Source organism: Struthio camelus, chromosome 6 (assembly GCF_040807025.1).
Source record: "Struthio camelus isolate bStrCam1 chromosome 6, bStrCam1.hap1, whole genome shotgun sequence".
Lineage (NCBI taxonomy): Eukaryota > Metazoa > Chordata > Aves > Struthioniformes > Struthionidae > Struthio > Struthio camelus.
Genome location: NC_090947.1, coordinates 29,918,079 through 29,938,635, shown reverse-complemented (window position 1 = coordinate 29,938,635; position 20,557 = coordinate 29,918,079). Strand labels below are relative to the sequence as shown.

Sequence of the window (20,557 nt, the reverse complement as noted above, 5' to 3'; positions counted from 1 at the left end):
ACGTGGTAAAACAACTCATGTTTATCCTTTCTTATGCTTGTGATTGTCGTGCTACAGATCACACTAAGCTATACTGATTCCACATGGTAGGAATGAGAGGAAGGAAAGAAATACGTGACCTTAATGTAATTTCAAACGCTAGAGATCCATTAGTCGGTCTAACGTGGCCCCCTTAAAATGGTTCTCTAGGTGTTACATGCCTCATATTCTAGCCTCATTCCCACTGAGCCCCATGATGATAGTCCTCTATCTTAGACTGACTCCATGCTACCAGCACGAGAAGGGTAAAGTGAACTAATACCTTACCTACATCATTTTAGCGCTGGCCTAGCATCCCCCTTCTAACAGACTTCAGCAGAAGTCAAATATCTGATCTGCAATGTGTGTATGAGCTGATTAATTATCCGTATGTTAAAATCATTTACCAAATTCTGCATATGAGATTACTGAACAATTTTTTCACACTAATTTTCAGCAGTGCTTTCTATTATGGCCTGCCTAAAAAAGCAATAAATACTGACCTGATATCCAACCTAAAGAAAGAAAATGTACGACAATTCAAGCAGAATTTAAAGACAATTGCTATTTCATTCATTTAATGAACTATGAAACAGACTCCCAAGTGATGGGTTCCTGCTACTCTTTAGGCAGTTTGTACGTAAACCACAGCTAGAACAGAACACCACTGACTTCATTCCAGTATAGAGATTACTCTGCGTGGCAAGTATTTTCTATCACTGTAAAGATTCCATGATTCAAATGTGTCAGAAATTTTTTTTCCTTAAAAACAACTTCCATTATTTCCTTAACAACAACTTAAATTCCCCTGAAGATAGCTACAAATGGTACGGCTTTACAAAGACAAATGTTCACAAGAAAAATGAAAATAATACGCTTACTGTGTCCACTCCTGCCAGGAGCATTTCCGTCATATTAGCATAGATCTCTTCCAAAGTAAGTTCTTTACTCACTAGGAGGTAGGTGAGTAGCCCACCATTCACTTCTTTTCCCTGGTCCAGCTGAGACTGAATAGCCTTTAATTTGTTGTCAACATGGATTTGACCTTTAGGATTTAAAAAAAAATCACTTAAGCCTCCATTTTTATTTCTCTGGTGGTTCCATTCAGCAATGAGACTTCTCCCTCAGGATACGCTACACAGTCATAAAAAAATAAGGTATTTTAAACAATTTTATCAAGAAAAAGGTAAAAGAGTGGTGGTAGGGGTCCTTGGGTGTTCATAATAAGGAAAGACGGAACTGATGGGATCCTTGGGATGCTCATGGCATGAAAGAGCTGAGGATCAGGAGAGGACAGTTGATACTGTAGTTTCTGGCTGGGAGTGAAGGAAGCTCAGAGTCAAGTTTTACACCCAACCGGCTGTTTTTTCTGATGATTCTGCAAAAGGGGGTGAACTCTGTAGAGCATGCTGCAGGTCAGCATGCAGCAGCTGCTAGAAGATGTTAGCAGCAATTGGGAGGTATGTACCACAGAACGGAACCACACTGAAGACAAAGATGAGGAGCATCAAGTAATAACAATAATTGAAAGACGGCAGCAAATTATACTTCTTCTTAATCATTTCACCCATAGGTCCCTTTTATCCTTTAGTTACTACAATCAACATCTTCAGTGAAACAAAGATGAGAACTTTTAAGATGAGGACTCCTCAGAAGGCTACTTTCTCACACAATGAACATATTTCCTTTATGAAATCTACACACACACACACACACACATCGTATACAGCAACAGCCTGGTTAAAACACATAATTTTTACCTATTTAATTCCTTTTTTCACAAAGGGATTAAACAAAAAAATAGTATGACAAAAAAAATTTTAAACAGAAGAAATTCCTCAAGAACTGTTTTCCACCTGTTGTTCAAATAAATCTGAGGTCTACTATTGGTTCTTAACCCATAAAGGGGAAAAATAACACTTTATCATGGCAAATAATTTAAAAGTGGCAGTGTAAAAAGAATACAAGATGTCTCAAAGGAATCACTCCACTACCAGCATTAGATTCCCTAATTACGACTGCTAGTACAGTTCAATATACAGAGGCAGATTAAGAATTATGAAACTAAAGACTCCACTCCAGAAAGTCAAAAATAAAATAAAAACAAATATGTATGTAGCTTCCTAACATTACTGAAGAAGAGTTCTTTTAAAACGCTCCAGAATCTTAAATAAAAATATTACAAACAAGATTCCTCCTCTTTACTTAGATGACTGAAAAAGATTCATAGCCTGGAATGGTTTGTTTACAAAAAACATATTGCAGTGTAAATAGTGTAGTTCTTTGCCAACTTATATGCCTGTGTGTATATAAAAACTCCATGATGAGCTCTATTAATTAAATGCTAGAGCTCGTTTTTTAACTTCCTAGCCAGTTGCAGGGGTGATTATTTTATCACAGTGCCTGACTGAAAACTCACCAAGGTCAACAAAACCACCCTCATTGAAATTTGAGTGGCTTATGATAAAGCCCTGGCATAGAATGTGGACTTCAGTGATGACGAGGCAGCGAAAGAGCGGAAAGCAAATAATGAAATAGCAGTATAAAATAAGGGACTATTTAAATTGTACCGGCAAAATTGTTTAAAAATAAAGTATTTTTTTAAGCTGTTCCCTTGCTCAGTCTAATTGTAATATGAAAATTTTACTACGGCACTCGATCACAGATCCAATAAAAATAATAAAGATATTTCTTGATATACAGCCTACATGCTCATCTAACTTCTCCTGATTTATTACTCTAAATAATTAATATTTCACATAATTTTTATCCCACTATTGTGACACCTCTTCTGCCACAATGTCTTATTATAATTTTAGAAAAGAAATGCAGGAAGTCCTGTTCAAACACAAACATAGAATCTGCAGAAACACAACTGAACTTTTCTACTGCTAAATCTTACTAAATTTGAAGAGTCCATCCCAGGATCTGCAGAACTCTCTCCAGGGTTTTGGAATAAGTGGACGAAGCCATTTGGGAATAGCACCTGCATACATAGTGGTCTTAAACATACTAAACATCAACTCCAGAGCCTCAATATATTCAACAGTCTGTTGTGGGACACTGTTTTCCAGGCAGCCCAACCGGCATTCATAAAGAATAGTTGCCACACCTGCACATGAGAGATTAAAGAATTTGCTATACATATACAGATACATACATATATATTAGTACTTTAAGGAATTACAATAGTAAAATTATAGAATTACGTTCCAAAAAATGTTTACTTATTATAATTGTAACTGGGGTTAGATAAAATAGAAGTTTAAAACACATACTTAAATCTCAGGTAAACATTTTAGAGAGCCAGTGGCTACTCTGTCAGTAGTGTTCAGCTCAAGATGATATCCAGGAATTCTGAAAGAAGTACAGCAACCCTCCAACATGTTTACTGTGCTTTGCATTGCACTACAAATCTTGAACATGTTAGTGGCCACATGTAGTGGCCTTCAGGACAGTGGACAGGGAGTTTAAGGCCAAAGGTATTTCTGATAGCTGGCGATAACGCAGGAGTTCCTAGCAGTGGCTATGCCTTTCTTTGCCAGGGTAAGGCAGCACTAAATGGATAATGAGCATGCATTATGCTCTAGACGCACAGCACATGACAGAGTCCAGGTAGCCTTGAAAAAGGACAAGTGTGTGTGACACTGTTGCAAATGACATTATTGACTCTTCTCTTCTTTGTGACTTATGATTTCCTCGGATGATTTTCTGCAGTATTGCAGTGCTCCCCACTGTGAATCTCTTTTTTTCCAAAGAACAGTACTCTGTATATATTTTTACTAAATTCTTCTGCTCAGCTCTGGACCATTTCTTTAACTTATCAAGTTGATTCTGAACTAAAATCCTGTCTTCTAGTGTGCCTGAAGTCTTTTTGTTCAGTTTTATAAATGTACCCAAATTATTAATGAAAATACTAGGCAGAACTGGACCAGAAACTGACCGACTGGGTTTAGTCAAAGTGCTCTCCCAGTATGACAGCAAACTATTTTTAATTGGTTTCTGAGCACAGATTTCTAACCACTTCTGCTCCCAACTTTTACCAGCATAATCTAGACCATACTTCCCATTTTTTAATGAAAATACCATGTTGCATAGTATAAATAGCATTGTTATAATCCAAATAACCTTATTTAGTGTTTCTTTTTATTGAGTGGGGCAATCAGGCAATTTAAAAAGGCAGTTAGATAATTTCTCCAAGACCTCTGCATCAAATTGCATGCTTTAAAAAAAGTTTGTGCTTTTAAATTCATTGGTTTATCTGTATCGATAGTTTGTTCGTACCTTTTCAGGAATTGTAGTTTAGGATAAGTGGTCTATTAACTCTCTAGCCTCTTTTTTCTCCTATTTTTTCCTCTATTTTTTCTATTAAAAACAGCTACAATAGGTATGAGGTTTAACCTTGATCTTGCCCGGTCTTCCCTCAAACTCTCCATAAATTATCTAGAATATTTACTCTTAAAAAAAAAAAAAGATTTTTTTTTTTTTATGTTCTCTCCTGCAAGTTTCTTCTTTGCTTAGAAACAGTTGTTAAAATCTAGCTATTTTCAATTCACTCTGGCTTCCCTAATTTTCCTCCCTTTGGAGATATTTTTCTGGAGATTTAATTTCTGTTGTGCTTCTTTGAACAACTGCCAGGTCTCATGCATTTTTTTTTAAACCTTTTAGATAGTCTTTTCAAGAAGCCACTGGGTCACTGAGTAGTTGACAGTAAAAGTTAACTGAAAGTGGATTTCATATATGAAATAGCTGTGTGCGAGGCACAAGTTATAAACACTAAAAGAACGTGAAGAATTTAAACTAACCCATCAGTTATACTGAATGTGTAAGCTCAGAGTTTAAAATTCTTGAAAATTGGTAACACTTAGATGAGTGCCACTTTTAGACGTTATTCGTGTAGAACAGACTCAGATTAGTTTACCAGCCAGCCAGCCACTTGATACAGTACAGGTCAGCAAATTTGAAGTGTTTGCAAACCTCAAATTATTCAGCTGTCTTTCATCAGAGTGTCAATGTTTTTAAAAGGCACATACGTACAACAAGAACAGGCTGTATAAAGTCAGTTAAAGGAATGCATGAAATGCGAATCACCATTAAATTTCTATCAGAATACAGGAAATGCCTTACTAGCTCAGACTGGGGTTCCATCTAGCACAATATTCTCTCGTTAATGGTAGCCAGTGCCAGATGATTTAAAGGAAAGCACAGCAATCCCACATTAAGCGCATATGTAAGCAGTGGGAACCAGTATCTTTTCCCATACGAAACTAAGAATTTAGATATACTACACTGATACCCTGACCAGCAATATGGCCAGCAGACTGTTACATTAACATGTCTGAGAAGTTAGACTGCTAGATCAACACCCTCATTCTTGAGAAATTAATACAGAGATATGGAGTACTGAAACTGGTTAGGGCCCTCCCTGATTTTATATTTTGCATATATATCAGCATTTCCACAGGAATTATCCCTTACTACAAGGGACCATCCGTTTGAACTCTATGAAGAATTTCTATTGATATCCATTGCCCTAAGTAAGAAGATCCCTGAACGCAGAATATCAAGCTTCCCTCTTCAAATTAATCACGATTGAGGCAGTAGTTGTTTGTGACAAAAATGCCTAGCCGTAAGCACACAGCTTTACATCCAATTTCTATATAGCTGTTACACAGTCTGGGCTCACCTTCCATTGAATACTTGAAGAAAAGGTTGTTAACATTGGTCACTGTTTCCCTGTCGTCCTCTTGACTTCTGAGGGTGTGGATCCTTTTAATTAAATCTGTAATAACTTCATTGACTCCTCCAGAGAAAACAGCCACATCTTTGGGTTTCAGAATTTTTTGCCTCAGTACACTTCTCATTTTTAGCCACTGTTCCCCCTCCCTAAAAGAAATTATTATTAATGTCTATACACAATTCTTCTTGACAATCTCTAGCTGGGCAGCAGTTCCACAATGAAAGCTGTTTACGCTTTTATTAGGAGATGAAAAATCAATTGATGAAATAAGAATAATGGGGGGGGGATGATAACATGTATTTGATATTACACGCCTATGTTTTTATTCCATATTTTAACGCCTATGTTTTTATTCCATATTTTATTCACTAATTTCACAATGTCACAATATGTGCATCTATTAATTAATCTCTGATTTGAGTGATAGAACTTGTCCGTTCAGTATTCTGAATTTGACAGGTGTCTCCATATTAGTAGTTGAGCAGTACTGACACAAGAAATTTGGATTTGCAAAAAGGTTTTATTGAATTTAATTGAAATATTTGAATGGGTATTCGGCAAATTTGTTTTTAAAACAAAACTGTTTTTTTTTAAATAAACTAGAACTGGTGTTTAATCGCCAAAGCCATGTATCTCATCCAGATCTGACAAATCAATGATTTGAGCTAGCACTGTAAATTCAATTAACAATATAACACTTTGAGGTATGCTAATTCTCAATCTACAACATAATATACTTTTTGTGACAAATGGCCTGTACTGCAGTTCCTGAGAGGCTACAGTGGGTTTTCAATACAGATGACAATATATTAAAAATTATATAAACTATGTGGAAGTGAAAAGTTGTGAGGTTGAAAAGACACGCTTCAACTGTACTCACGATATTACATTATGCATACCACTACCCCTAGCTGCAATGAGCTCGTCTGATTTAGACACAAAAACAAAGACAATAAATTTGGTATCTATAGAGAAACTATTTACAGCTAGATTCTCCTTTTGCTGAGCTATCTATTGAAATCTTTGCGTCAAAGGCTAAAAGCCTGAGCTGTAACCTCGGCATGCTTCATATAAGCAGAGTAGTCTGGAACACTGGTGACAGAAATATCTTTCAATTGTATTTTACACTTGTTTTTTTAAATTGCTATGTAAGCAACTGATTTCTGATGAAATTCTTTCAGCTGAAATAATGATGCTGCAAGGTCTAGAAACTTACTGGCCAACAGCAGAATTCAATTCCTTTAACAGACATTTTCTGCCTATCTCTTGATTTAAGATTTCGTTTCACAAAATGTCAAGGAACTGCTAGTCTGCACGGCAGTTTAAGATCCCAGTCTGAGATCTAATACATAAAGTCTTTTGCCACTGAGAAAAAGAGAGAGCGGCCATGACGCAGAGAATTAGTTTCCCTCTAAAAGACATCTTCTGTCAGTGGTGACTGTGAGTAGTTCCCAGTGGCAATTAACCACACCCACGTGCTCAGAGAGCTTATGTAAGCTTTAAAAGACAGACAGCTCTTCTAGAATCGGTCACATACAAAGATACATCTGCATGGGAACGCACTACAGTGTGAATTTACCATACAGTGACTTCTCTTAATTACTCTACTGAGCGGGCACTTTGGTGAACAAGGGAGCTAATGTCAGCTTGAGCTGGTAAATCCACACAACATGCTGCCAAGTGGATGTATCAGCTTAGATGTGAGGCAGTAAAACCATGTTTGTGCGGTGCTATGCCAAAGCTATTAAGTCCTACTCTGGAGCATGGCTTCCAGATAATTGAGGCAGCTCAGAAATCTCTACCTGAGAGACAAGTTTCCCGGGAATGTTTTTATATGAGGTAGCTTACTCCACATTCAAACTATGCATCATTAGGATCCCTTTGAAAATTTATAGCAGAATAAACAATTCACCATAAATTCATAACCTCCTTCCTCCCCGCTAAACATACAAATTTCCCGACACAGACAAGCCTCAACTCCCAGATGACAGTCCTTCAGAAAATTAACATACTTTTATTATAAAACTTAGAAAATGCAGGAGCAACCACTTACGCAGAAATAAGTCCTGTAGCTCTTCCTCGTAAATCTCGGTATTCCTGCCATGATTCCATGTTAGCTCTCTGTGGTGCTCTACCTTCTGCCCGGAGGACTTGAGCAACCATATCTCGATCTGCAATGGATACAACAAACTGGGGACCAAAGTGAGACTTGAAGATCTTCCCATATTCCTGAGTGTGCTTTTGCTACAGTATCATCAACAAAGAGAAACAGAAGTAAAACGTTATTAAAGAAGATTAACAGAAAAGGAAACTGTCAATTTCTCATAGAGTGAATCAACATATGGCATGTGGAACTTGATCCCCACCTCTCCGGTCAAGAAACAGTTTGAAGTGTCACTAGAAAGCACCTAAGTATTATTCTGAAATATTCACAAGAAAAGCAGAGAGGTCACACCATTCAGGACCTCTGACTGAAAAGACCCAAACATCTAAGGCTAAGGTTAGTGAAACCAAATACCGAGAAGATGAAAGGACTAGGAGAATTGAAAAATACATATCTCCAGATCAAGTAAGCTGGAAAGAATGTCTGAAAAAGCAAAAACCATGGAGATAAGTAAGGTGAAATCAAAAGTGTAATACAGAAATACAGTAATTTACTTTTAATGTATTTTGCAAATAAACCATCTCAAACTTAACCCAGGACTACGACAGTATAACAGCGATATCCAGTGATAAACTCTGCATTTTGGGGTGGATTCATCAGCACTGAACTTTAGAAAGACATACATTAGTTCTGCAAAAAAAAAGGAAAACCTTAAGTCTTACTGCAAGGAGGTTTATTTAGTGGCTGATCTGCAAGTTGTATGATTCAAGCTGGAGGCAAACAATAGGCAGTTAAGAAAGAGGACTGGAAAACCTTAAATGATGAAAAAAAAAGTTTTCTTATGAAATAATATAATTGTCCCATAAAATCTTACGGATTGTTTTAAACAAATTTCATTCTAAGCTGGTCATGAAAGGAAACACTCACCTTTCAGGAATTCACTTGAAATGTATCCACAAAATCATTTCAGGAAAAAAATGAGGCTTAACTAATAAAAAAAAATTAATGATAGAGACATTGCAGGAAAAAAATCTATAATTCAAACATAAGAGTTTTTAAAAATATACTATTAGGACTTTGGATTTGGGTCAGTTTTAAATTTGAAAACTTGAAAATTTCAGTTTAAAGTAACGAAATAAGTTAAACTGACAAGTTTAATTTTGATACTTTACTTGCATTTGATCTAGAGACATCTGCTTGCAGAAGCATGTTGATTATAAATCATACATCCGATATCAGCTATGCTAGTAGAAGTCTAGTGTTGACTCAAGTTTAATTCATGAGAGATGTTTTAATTAGTCTTGGTTACAGAGATGAAAGGTTTAATTGTCAACGGCATGTTTGAGACACACCAACCATTGTTCAGCATATGGTACCAAACACTTACAGGCATGTAACTGTTTTTGCCTCATTTCCAAATAAAACAGAGTTGTACAGTTGTGCTGACAGTCTCTTCACAATTACTTTTGGAATATACAGTCCACTTTCAGTCAAATTTAACACAGACATAAAGGCCTCCTACAATTATATTCTTATTATTTTCCAAAATCAGCATCTGGATTCAAATGAGAGATGTGTATTAGTCCTTCTGATGAGGAAAATGCAACAGCAGGAACTCAACAGTTACTATTTCTGTTTGGTCTCCTGCTTACCAACTACCATATGCAAACCAATCAATGAATGAGCACTTCCAGAGCCCAAAGTGTCTCTTACCCCAGACATCTCTTCTGGGATATGAAACGAAACAGGGAAAGAAGAAAGAGCATGAGAGTCTTTTAAGCAAGGCGAGAGTTGGGGGGCAAATGCTGTACGGAAAAGGCAGTGGGGTGAGGGAGATTCAGGTCACAAATCATAGAAAAACAGGTTCAGCTAATTTTGCTATTTATGGAACAGCATGATTTTTCTCAGTTATTGTGAGGTTTACATGGTAAGACTAATTTCAACAAAAAAATAAATCAAATAGATAACCAATCAAATAAATAAAATACTAATTTCAAAACAGAAACAGACAAGAACAAGGTATTCTGACTTCTTTTGCTTTCAGCAGAATGCTGTTCTGTGTATCAGTCCCGTGTTTAAAGAAATGCCTAGTATTTCTGTTAGATGTTTTCTGTCACAACATAGGTTTTCTATCCCCTTGCTCCAGACCTTAAAAATATTACACTTTATTGTCTCACATACCACCCAAACACCATGCATTCCTTCACATGCCATAAATTCAGACTATCAGCACCCAAACCCTTTCCCTTCACCTCTTCTTTTTTATACTTGCACAGTACTGATGAGACACAAGAGATCTAACTTCCATCAAATTAAAAATACTTTCCCTTTGTCATAATGGCTGTAGGCATTACTGCTTTGGCCAGGACTAACTGGAATCATGTTACTGAGAACAGAACCTCCTTTGTGAAAAAACGCTCAGCTTCTCCACCCCTTCTGCATATAGTCTATGAATGTTTGCGTGTGTCAGAGGACATCGTTTAAGTAGCTGTGCTGGTTACCAAAGGGTTTCAGATTAATTCATTCCTGATGTTCACTGTGTTGTTAAATTTAACAGACTGTTATTAATCCAGTTAATGCCTGTTTGCATCCAGCATGTATGCAAAGAGGCCATCTATGATTTGTAAGTGTTTTTTGGGACTCTTAACAGCATAAAAATTAGTATCATATTTCAGTTCCTCCTTATCCTTCCTCCGGCTTTCCTTTCTTTAATAACTTGCATTAAAAAGGGAAAAATTCTGTTACCAGCTAGTGGTTGTGAAAAGTAGGTACAACTTAGGTCTTTTTCAATACCTTTTATATATACACCTTTTTCATACTTAGGGCAGTGAAAACTCGAATTCAATGCATATTAGGGTGATGCCAATATTGTGAGTCCCTCTCCAGTTCTGTCCAGCAACACAGAAACAGAGAAAAGAAGAAATATAACGTAACAAAAAACTTTAGCTATTATAAAGAAAAGTTTCGTCTGCATGTGTTTTGGTTAGCAAGCAATCAAGTGATTCACCATCAGAAATCTGGTTTGGCTGCCATCAAACTCAACACTGACTGAAGAGCCTAACCACTCTGCAGAAATCTACATGAAAATTACAACAAAACCAGCCGGTTTTTCCCTCCCTGCTTCTTGCCTCTTTCTGGTGTTTTTAGTACTCTGTGTAAACCCTAATTTGCAGCTTTGATCCTCAAGCTTTTCAGAGGTCCGTCATGCCCGGTTTGGCTTCTCTTTTCTTTCCTTTTTTTACTTCTCATCTCTCTAGGTTTTTATTTCAGGGGTTTGCAGCCAATGGACCTCTTGGGGTGGTCTGTGAGTCTAAGCGGGCTGGAAAAGGTGATTAAGAACAGCAAAATTAAGAAATGCCACACATGTATAATTTCCAAACAGATCTGCACCTCCAGCCGAAAACTCATGGACTCATAACTGAAAAAGGGTGAAAACCACCGCTTTACTCTCTTGCAATGCAAATGCTCACTTTATGATCACTTGGACTGCATGGGGAAAGGGCCTCAGGAGACGCAATGTGACTTTTTAGGAATGAAGTACACGTTTGGCCAAACAACCAAAAACAACTTCTTGAGAATGACACGTTCTTATGATAACAGAGTTGCCCATGCCAATATCTAAGAAACAGTGTACAAAATAAGGATGCTCCTTCACCAAACTCCTTTTTCAGTGGCAAGCCTGGAAAACAGCGCTTCACCCATCTCCTTCCGGTGGGACTGAGCAAGGAGACACGCAGCAGCGTATCAACCACCCCAGTTGAGATGCCAGGACTGGAGTTGAGATGCCAGGACTGGAGAGGGCAGTTCTCCAACCCCACATGCCCCACCCTGGTCCAGATTTATTTTACCGTCTCCGCTGCCCACCCACCGCACCGTGCGCTGAAGACGAGGAGCTGTCACACGCCAGGTGATAAGGGCCGGGGGCGGGGGGAGGGGAGGGGAAAGGGGGACGCTGGCCGGGCCGCTCTGGAAGCATCTCGGGGTCCCGCCGGCAGCGGCGGCCGGGGGTCTCCTCGCATCCCTCACGGGGCCTCCCGCCGCCGCCAGGCCCCGCCTCCCGCCGCCGCCCCCTCCCCCCCCCGGCAGCCGCCACCTCCCTTCCCCCCCCCCCCGGCAGCCGCCTCCGCGCGAGCCAATGGGGGCGCCAGGGGAGGGGGCGGGAGGCCGGCGGCGCGGGGGCTCCCCGGCCTCGCCTCCGGCGGTTGGCGGGCGGGGCGGGCAGCGCAGCGCAGCGCGAGCCGCGACCGTTGGCCCCCGTCCGGGCGCGCGCGCCCTCCCCCACCCCCTCCCGCCGGGGACGGGTTCAAACCGCCCGCCTCCCGCTGAGGGGAGGGTCGCGCAAACAGCTCCGCCGCCGCGGGCACCGGGGCCAGGGGCTTCTGCCGCCCCCTCAGGGGACCTATATATGCGAAGGGTATTTAATGAAAGAGGAGAGGGTCGAAGCTGAGGAGACAAAATGGTCTCTGGCCGTTAACAGCTCAGGCTGAGCTGGAAGGAGGAAAGCGGAGGGAGGCCGGCGGCCCCCCGCCCGCCTGCACATCCCCCCTCGAAGCGGTGCCTCAGCCACAAGCCGCGGCGCGACCGCGGCCGTCCTCCGTGTAAACACAGCTCTGGGTGCCGGCACGGCCTCACCTTGAGGGTGGCTGCGGGAGGCTGGGCGTTTCACTCCGAGATTGGAGGAAAGCCCGCATTTCCCAGCTTCACCCGCCAAAAATAAGTTCCTTGCAAGCTTGTGAAACAGGCAAGTTCGAGAAGATGGGATATTTTCTCTTGTTTTCCGAGCGTAAGGCACCTACCTAAAAGTTCAAAATACGCAGGAGCATGAAAAGAAAAGGGGACAGCTCAGGGGGTGCCAGCTAGGCAGTCACCCCACATACAAGGGAAATAACTCCTGCTAGCCCGCATTTTATGAACAGGGTATCTGTACGGCTCGAAAGCAACTTACTCGTAGGCTCTTCGCTGAAACAAAAACGCAAAACCTCCGAGCAGGAAGGGACATGGGGATTGAATGGGGATCCTCTTAATCCCGACTCTTTCGTAACAGCAGGAACACGGCGCTGCGATGACTCGCTGCGGTGCTGCTAACTCGACGGTTAAGCAATGTTTTATGAGGGGGAAAAAGGAAAGGATTAAGTAATCTTGGCGTGAATAAGTTATTAAATAGCCGGCTAAGCTGTACCTGGATTTCATGAATGCGGCCGAAGCCGTCTTTCCAGAAGAACTCGTACAGATTGTAGAGTGTGTTGGGTCCCGGCATTTCTTGCAGGCTCTTCACCCGGCGGAGCTGGCGGGTGGTGGGCTTCAGCAGCTCTCCTGCGCCCTCCGAGTCTGCCATCACCTCCTCGTCTTTGTTCCCTGGCGAGTTATTTTGCATCTCCAGAGACGGGCTGCTGGAAAGCTTGGGCAGCTGGTGAAACCTGCTGACAAAAATCGCGTGGTGAAAGTAGGTCCTTCTCTCAGATTCAAGTGTGCGCTTGCATTTCATTTTCAAAACCCTCGTGAAGAAAGACATGTTTTTTTTTTTTTTTAAATTTCAGAAAGGTCCACTTTGTCCCTGCAGCTGCTTTTTATTTGGTTGCTCTTTCTTCACTGCCTGCTTTAACTTGTACAAGCAGCACTTCTTCAAACTCTCGCTGCATGAGCATCAGTTTACACAGACCATTATTTAACGCTCCCTCCCCTAGGGCTGGAAAAGGGGGGTGGGTCTGGGATGAGACTTGAATAGAATGAACCTATTATTTTGTATAATTCAAATCAGATAAATTTACCTATTAAGCATACAGCCAAAGTTTATTTTTCCCTCCTTTCCCCCATTGGTTTGGCAGAAATCTCCCATACGGATTACCCTAATTTTCTCCTTCATTAAAAAGGTGGGTTTAGGGCTATTTTTTTTTCTGTAGCATTAATTCATTCCCATATGTTAGAAAATATTATGTTGTCTGCGTGACGTTTTCTTAGTACCATTCATCATCCAGTAATGTACGTGGAAAACATTTTTGCATCCACACACAATTAGCAATGGTTTTCCAGGGTAACATTACAAACAGTTCCTATAAAATACAGTATCCAAGGTGGTTCTTTGTATTGCAGAATGTTTCATCTTTTAAATATGCTATACTTAACTAGATTGTGATTTTTGTAGAAAATAAACAATGCCTTTTAACTGCATACATTGTTCCACCACAGCTTTTCTCAGTTGGGCTGCATCAATCTATAATCACGCACAGAGAATTTGAGTTCCAATCTACCTATCAGTTTGTTTTGTACAATACTTGAAAAGCCTTCATACTGTCTTCATATTTATTTCCGGATACTTCTGAAGGTATTAGTGATAACCCCTAAAATCTTGATTAGTTTCAGAAATTACGTGCCAAATACCACCTCAGTTATAATTCAATCAAAGGCTCAGGTAAAACTTGAGGGCAGAGCCACATTTTCGGGACTTACTTTTCTAACAAGTTAGTCATAACTAAATCTAGTGAGCTTCAAAGTTATTTGTCTTTCTTTTCCTTCTCCTCTATTTATTTTTCTACGTTATATTTTCTTGGGCCAAAATCCAATCAATATTTGCTCAATTTGATCACTGGGAATAAGTCTGCTGAAATAAATTTACCTGTAATAGTAAAGTTAGACACGTGCATCAGTCTATGTAGATACAGCAATAAATATTACAGTCATAAGAGGCACACAAAATATCTACAAATACATACTAGTTTAAGCTAAAATAATGTCTTTCAAATAGGCTTCCTTATACTTGAAAGGGTCCAGAGAGTATCAACAAGAAAAATTATAAGTTTTTAAAAAACTGTGTGTGGAGGCGATGGAGAAAATTCATTTCATCTAGAAAGATGACTAGTAGGGACGCAATGACAGCCTTCAAATGTATACCTTTTGTAAAAAAAAAGGACGTACGTTAGAGAGAGGAGACAAAAAAATAATAGGCTTAGGTTGGAGATACAAGAGATCTTGGTTAGATATTCACATAGCCTTTAATTAGAACAAGCTATCTCAAGAGATTATGTAATTGCTATCACTGAAACCTTCTAAGAACAGGTTTGATAAATATTTGTCAGGCAAGGTCTAAGTATATTACAATCTAGATTACTTCTGGAGTTTCCTTTTCCTCCTACATTTCCGCATGGTGTGGCTACATTATTTCTTTAATATTTAGCTAAAGATTTTTCCCAGACAATTATTCATACAAAAATAAATATTTCTGGAAAAAAATTAAAAACAGCTAGTGAATGTGAAATTCAGTGCAAGTATATCCTTTTAAGTAAATGAAAGGCTAATTCCATGTCATAAATGAGAGAACATGATTATTCATTAGGCAGGGAAGACGGAGACAAATCCTACAACAAACAAAGACTTTCTATATCTAATTTACATTTGCTATATTCTAAGAACAATTACCACAAAAATTTAAAAATACTGAGCAACAGATCAAAGTGACATTTGTTCTCAAATTTAGGCTGCAGTTCTCCAGTTTTAAAAATTATTTTCATATAATTTCTACATTGAGAGAGGAAATAAATGCACTCTTCCTAAAAGCTCACAGCTTATCAGTATGATAGTTTTTAGACCCATATATATCATTGAGACAACATGAATATGGTGAATACATCTGCTCTCATTGATACGCTAGCAAGATAGGAATTTTATATTGTGAAGCTACAGTTTTGCAAGTGGCACTAACTTACTTTCTTGTAGGCTTTTGCTGTAAACGCCATATGGGGACAATCATTTCCCCTCCACCCCACTAGCTCATAGTGAATTACTTCTTTTTCATCAAAATTACAGAATCACAGAATGGTTGAGGTTGGAAGGGACCTCTGGAGATCATCTAGTCCAACCGCCCTGCTCAAGCAGGGTCCTCTAGAGCATATTGCCCAGGATCGCATCCAGACGGGTTTTGAATATCTCCAGCGAAGGAGACTCCACTACCTCTCTGGGCAACCTGTGCCAGTGCTCTGTCACCCTCACAGTGAAGAAGTTTTTTCTCAGGTTTAGGTGGAACTTCCTGTGGTTCAGTTTCTGCCCGTTGCCTCTTGTCCTGTCACTGGGCACCACGGAAAAGAGGCTGGCCTCATCCTCTCAACACTCCCCCTTCAGATACTTGTACACATTGATGAGATCGCCTCTCAGTCTTCTCTTCTCCAGGCTGAACAGGCCCAGCTCTCACAGTCTTTCTTCATAGGAGAGGTGCCCCAGTCCCCTCACCATCTTTGTAGCCCTCCGCTGGACTCTCTCCAGGAGCGCCATGTCTCTCTTGTACTGGGGAGCCCAGAATTGGGCACAGTACTCCAGGTGAGGCCTCCCCAGGGCTGAGGAGAGGGGCAGGATCACCTCCCTCGACCTGCTGGCAACACTCTGCCTCATGCACCCCAGGATCCCATTGGCCTTCTTGGCCACCAGGGCACACTGCTGCCTCATGCTTAACTTGTTGTCCACCAGGTCTCCCAGGTCCTTCTCGGCAGAGCTGCTTTCCAGCAGGTCAGTCCCCAGCCTGTACTGCTGCTCGGGGTTATTCCTCCCTAGGTGCAGGACCCTGCGCTTGCCTCTGTTGAACTTCAGGAGGTTCCTCTCCGCCCAGCTCTCCAGCCTGTCCAGGTCCCTCCGAATGGCAGCACGGCCTTCTGGTGTGTCAGCCACTCCCCCCAGTTTAGTATCATCAGCAAACTTGCTGGGAGTGCACTCTGTGCCTTCATCCTGGTCATTGATGAATACATTGAACGAGACTGGACCCAGGACTGAGCCCTGGGGGACACCGCTAGCTACAGGCCTCCAACTAGACTCTGCGCCACTGACCACCACCCTCTGAGCTCAGCCATCTAGCCAGTTCTCAATCCACCTCACTGTCCACTCATCCAACCCACACTTCCTGAGCTTACCTATGAGGATGTGATGGGAGACAAGTGTCCAAAGCCTTGCTGAAGTCCAGGTAGACAACATCCACTGCTCTGCCCTCATCCACCCAGCCAGTCGTTCCATCCTAGAAGGCTATCAGATTGGTCAAGAATAGAAAATTATTCCTAGAAAATTATTCTAGGAAAGAGGGTTTCTCACCAACTATTTGAAAAAAGAGTTTCAGGCCTGAAGGTTTTGTCTTTCAACAACTTGCTGAGAACAGTACCTGTTGTCCCTCTGAAGAATTTCAGGAGGTGGCAGTAGTCCCATCATAAGAATTGTGATGTTAAGTCCACACTTCTGCTTTGACTTCTAGGCAGCTTAGTTCATGTTAATTTTTTTCATGTTTGCACTAAAACGATCAGAAACACAGATACCATTTTAAATAAACATGTAAACACTCAGAGAAAATAAAATGTCAGTAAAACAAGGACCAAGTTTCACCCATTATTCAAATGCAAAGATTTATTACTGTAAGAAGAGAAAAACAAAGCTTACGAAAAAAAATCAAAGGACATAACCTTGAATAAAAATTCATACCTACTGGTGATCTGCTTTTAAAGATACAGAAGAATTTATGTGCCATTTGAGAAAAGCATCCTCATCAGGGGATCTCCTATAAAACACTTCCACAAGTAGAATCTTGTATTTTATTTCTTAGAAAGTATTATCGGTGATCTTAGCAAAAAATAAAATCCCATCCTGAAAAGTTTCCAAAGTATAATAAAAATAAACAAGGAAAGCACAAAGTAGCTGTGTAGCAAAATCAAGCCTTTTAAGCATAACCAAAAAGAGTTGTCAGGACGAATTTGAGAGAATAAGGGCGCAATTCTGCAAATCTGCATAAAGACCACCTTCCCTGCAGAAAAGGAGATATGAGGGAATTATCATCCATAGGAACATATATTTTATGTCATGTAGGTGGTGAACCAGTAGGTTTGATGATGAATGTTGGGGAAGGCTTAGCACAAGCGTGCCTGAAAGGCCTTCATACCATATAGTTTGCTGTGAACGAGTAACAGATGACTGTAACATCACAAAATAGTTTATCAAACTTATCACAATATGGTGTTCCAAACATATTTATAAGCAATAGATATTTCTAGGAGGTTAGTTAGATGAAGGAGTAAAAAAATGCAGAGATGCTAAAAGATACAGGCTCAGCTATACTGTTATAATAATGCCGTGGTAAACCATCACAGCTGTATGCAGGTATTTTGTTTTTCCAGGTAAACTGGAAAAAGAACAATCCAAACTATAGTAGCCAAATTGTATAGTGGTTAGATAATCAAATATCGAAAAGAATGCTTATGAATATGAATACATACATGTGGGCTAGCACAACGTGGACTGTTTAAACTACTTGCTTCTCTTTCCCTTGCCAAATCGTAATTGTGTGGTTCTGCTTGACTTTTAATAAGAGTTATTAAGGTACGTGCCACTAAGGTTGCTGCTTTATTGCCACACTTAGGATCCGTACTCTGATCATTTCTACCGCAGGATCTGAGGTGGAGGTCAAACTTGCAAACTAAAGTATGTTAAATTTCAGTAAGTAAAATAACCCACATTTATCAGTAAAACCAAAGATTTATGCTATGAGAGAGAGAGAAAGCTGAAACACTTATTTTCTAAAGTAGACTAGAAGGAAGAGCAAAGGAAGGATAACAATGCACACTTGAGACAAATGCAGAGAGTTTCACATCTCTTCTGTGGTTTAGGGTAAAACCCAAGCTGGTGGATAGATCGGTGTTGTCTGGTCCCTTTTTCCTTCCAGATCTGATAAAGAATTTGTTTCAGGATCTAGATGACAGAAGTTCAGTAGTATCAGAGCGCTCTGGAGTTCCCAGGAATAATGGTGAATGTAGCAGCTATGACAGTAAAACCTGCTCCTTCCAGTCCATGTAAGCCCACCAAATAATAAAGGGCAAATTCATGCCATCAGCACTAGCCAGCCAAAACACATTTGTGTGACTTGACATATAAACATTTCCTCCTATTTCCAAAATCTTTCAGCACTTGAATTTATCAGAAGTCATAATGGTGCCTTGAAAACACAATCACAAATCTTTAAATTTAAACAGTGATGTTTGTCCTAGCCTGTTAGTCTGCTGAGTTTGAAAATTTGTTTTATGTGACTAGTTAGTTCGAACTTTTGATATTTCAAACAAGTTGGACCACATGCCTCTTCATATAAGTGGTTCAATTTTATTTAACTTTTGATATGTAATGGAATCACAGTATTAGCTAACTTGACCACTGAGCGTTTAGATTATGTATTATTTGTGGATGATAATTTGTCTTCAAATCCACAGTCATACCGTTCTCTCACTCTAGATAATGAGGTCATATTAATTGTACTTTGTTACCTTCAGCACGTTATTTCTAAATCCAATTTAAACTTGCCCTCCTCTTTGCATGAACGCTGACAAAGTTCTGTTGAAGCTTTCTTGTGTCCTAAATAACACAGCTATTCAGAGTCAGTGATTACATTATCATATTACCAGGAATTTTGTTTTCTCAGCTATTATTGTCACCTTGAAATAATTGTAATTATTGAAAATTATTTTATGTAATACAATATAATAAATACTGTGCTGAATGTAAAACATCACAGTGTTTAAATAACTGATGCATCTCAAAATATAATTTACGGAAGTAAAAGAGGTAATGATCTGAGATATTAAACCTTTTCCAAGTTAACACTTTTCAGCTAACACTGTACATAGAACTGTACTAAGAACTTCTGAAAGGAAGAAAAGCTGGAAAACAGCAGTTGAATGACAGAAATTCAGCAAAAATTCGCCGTTTGATTTGAAACACCTCTTCGCTGACAAATCCATGTGGTTAGCCATGATTTTTGCCTTTTCTGATTATCCTCAAACCCATCTTTTGAAGGCTTTTTTCAAGCTGCGTAGTCACTTGTGTGGAATTCTGAATGCTTTCCAAATTCCCATGTTTTTTCCTGCAAGAGGGGCAAATTTTAACAGAGGTGAGAACAGAGCTTACAGATAACTTTCTATCAAAGCAACTTCAGTTTAAAAGAAACATGAACTAAAATTTTCTCAATCTTTGGTTTAATTTACCATACGACAACCATTAAAGCCTAATCAAATATTGTACAAAAAGCATGTATTTAATTTAAAGCAAGCTAGCCAATCTAGGGTACTGATAGCACTCTGTGTGACTTGCTACTTATTCATCAACTGCAACAAATAGAGAACTGAGCTCTACTTGTAGGTTTGCGTAGCAGTTTTAGATCCTTATCCTTTCTGTGCTTCTTATAATATACCTCATTAAATTATCCTAAGAACTAGTCACCTTGAAGTCCCAAGTTTTTAAGCACCCTGGAACAAAGCAGGGCGCTGCTTAAAAATGTGACAATAATTAGGGCATAGGAAGACATGGAGAAATAGAAATTGCAGAGCTGTAAGGCTGCTGGAAATGGCCACGCCAAAGTCACTCTTCCCTTTCAGTCTCGAAGGCCAATTTAATGAACGATAATATCCTTCAACATTAATCCCATCACAGACAGACACTTGCTGTTTTGCCCTATGGATGAAGAACACAAAAATATAGTTTTCACAATGGTAGCCTGTCAGAAGCAGAAAAAGGAACTATAAACAATAACAATTCCTCAAAAAACAATCAAGACAAAGTTTCCTCAGTATGGGATTCAGCCTAACTAAGGAAGTACCAAGAGAGAAGAGCAAAAGCTTTTATTTCAGCAGGGAAACCTGAATTACAACCAAGAAAATTGTAATTCCCCTCTGTCCGCAGACTTTCAAGGA

At 39.7% G+C, this 20,557-nt stretch overlaps 1 protein-coding gene across 3 annotated transcripts in view; it reads right to left on the bottom strand.

The window, feature by feature from the left end:
• CYP27C1 (cytochrome P450 family 27 subfamily C member 1) overlaps positions 1–13,544 on the bottom strand; it is a 29,246-nt gene extending 15,702 nt beyond the window's left edge. The window contains exons 1-5 of one of the 3 annotated variants that reach the window (XM_068948972.1): positions 13,042–13,544; positions 7,812–8,002; positions 5,705–5,904; positions 2,921–3,130; positions 900–1,063 (exon numbers count right to left, since the gene is read on the bottom strand). In XM_068948972.1, coding sequence (XP_068805073.1) covers positions 900–1,063; positions 2,921–3,130; positions 5,705–5,904; positions 7,812–8,002; positions 13,042–13,374 — 1,098 coding nt within the window. In that variant the 5' untranslated portion in view covers positions 13,375–13,544. Of the gene's footprint in view, positions 1–899; positions 1,064–2,920; positions 3,131–5,704; positions 5,905–7,811; positions 8,003–11,735; positions 11,922–12,807; positions 12,938–13,041 lie in introns of those variants that run through there. The other 2 variants (XM_068948974.1, XM_068948973.1) reach the window with 2 other exon arrangements.
• Between the last annotated feature and the right edge of the window lie 7,013 nt (positions 13,545–20,557).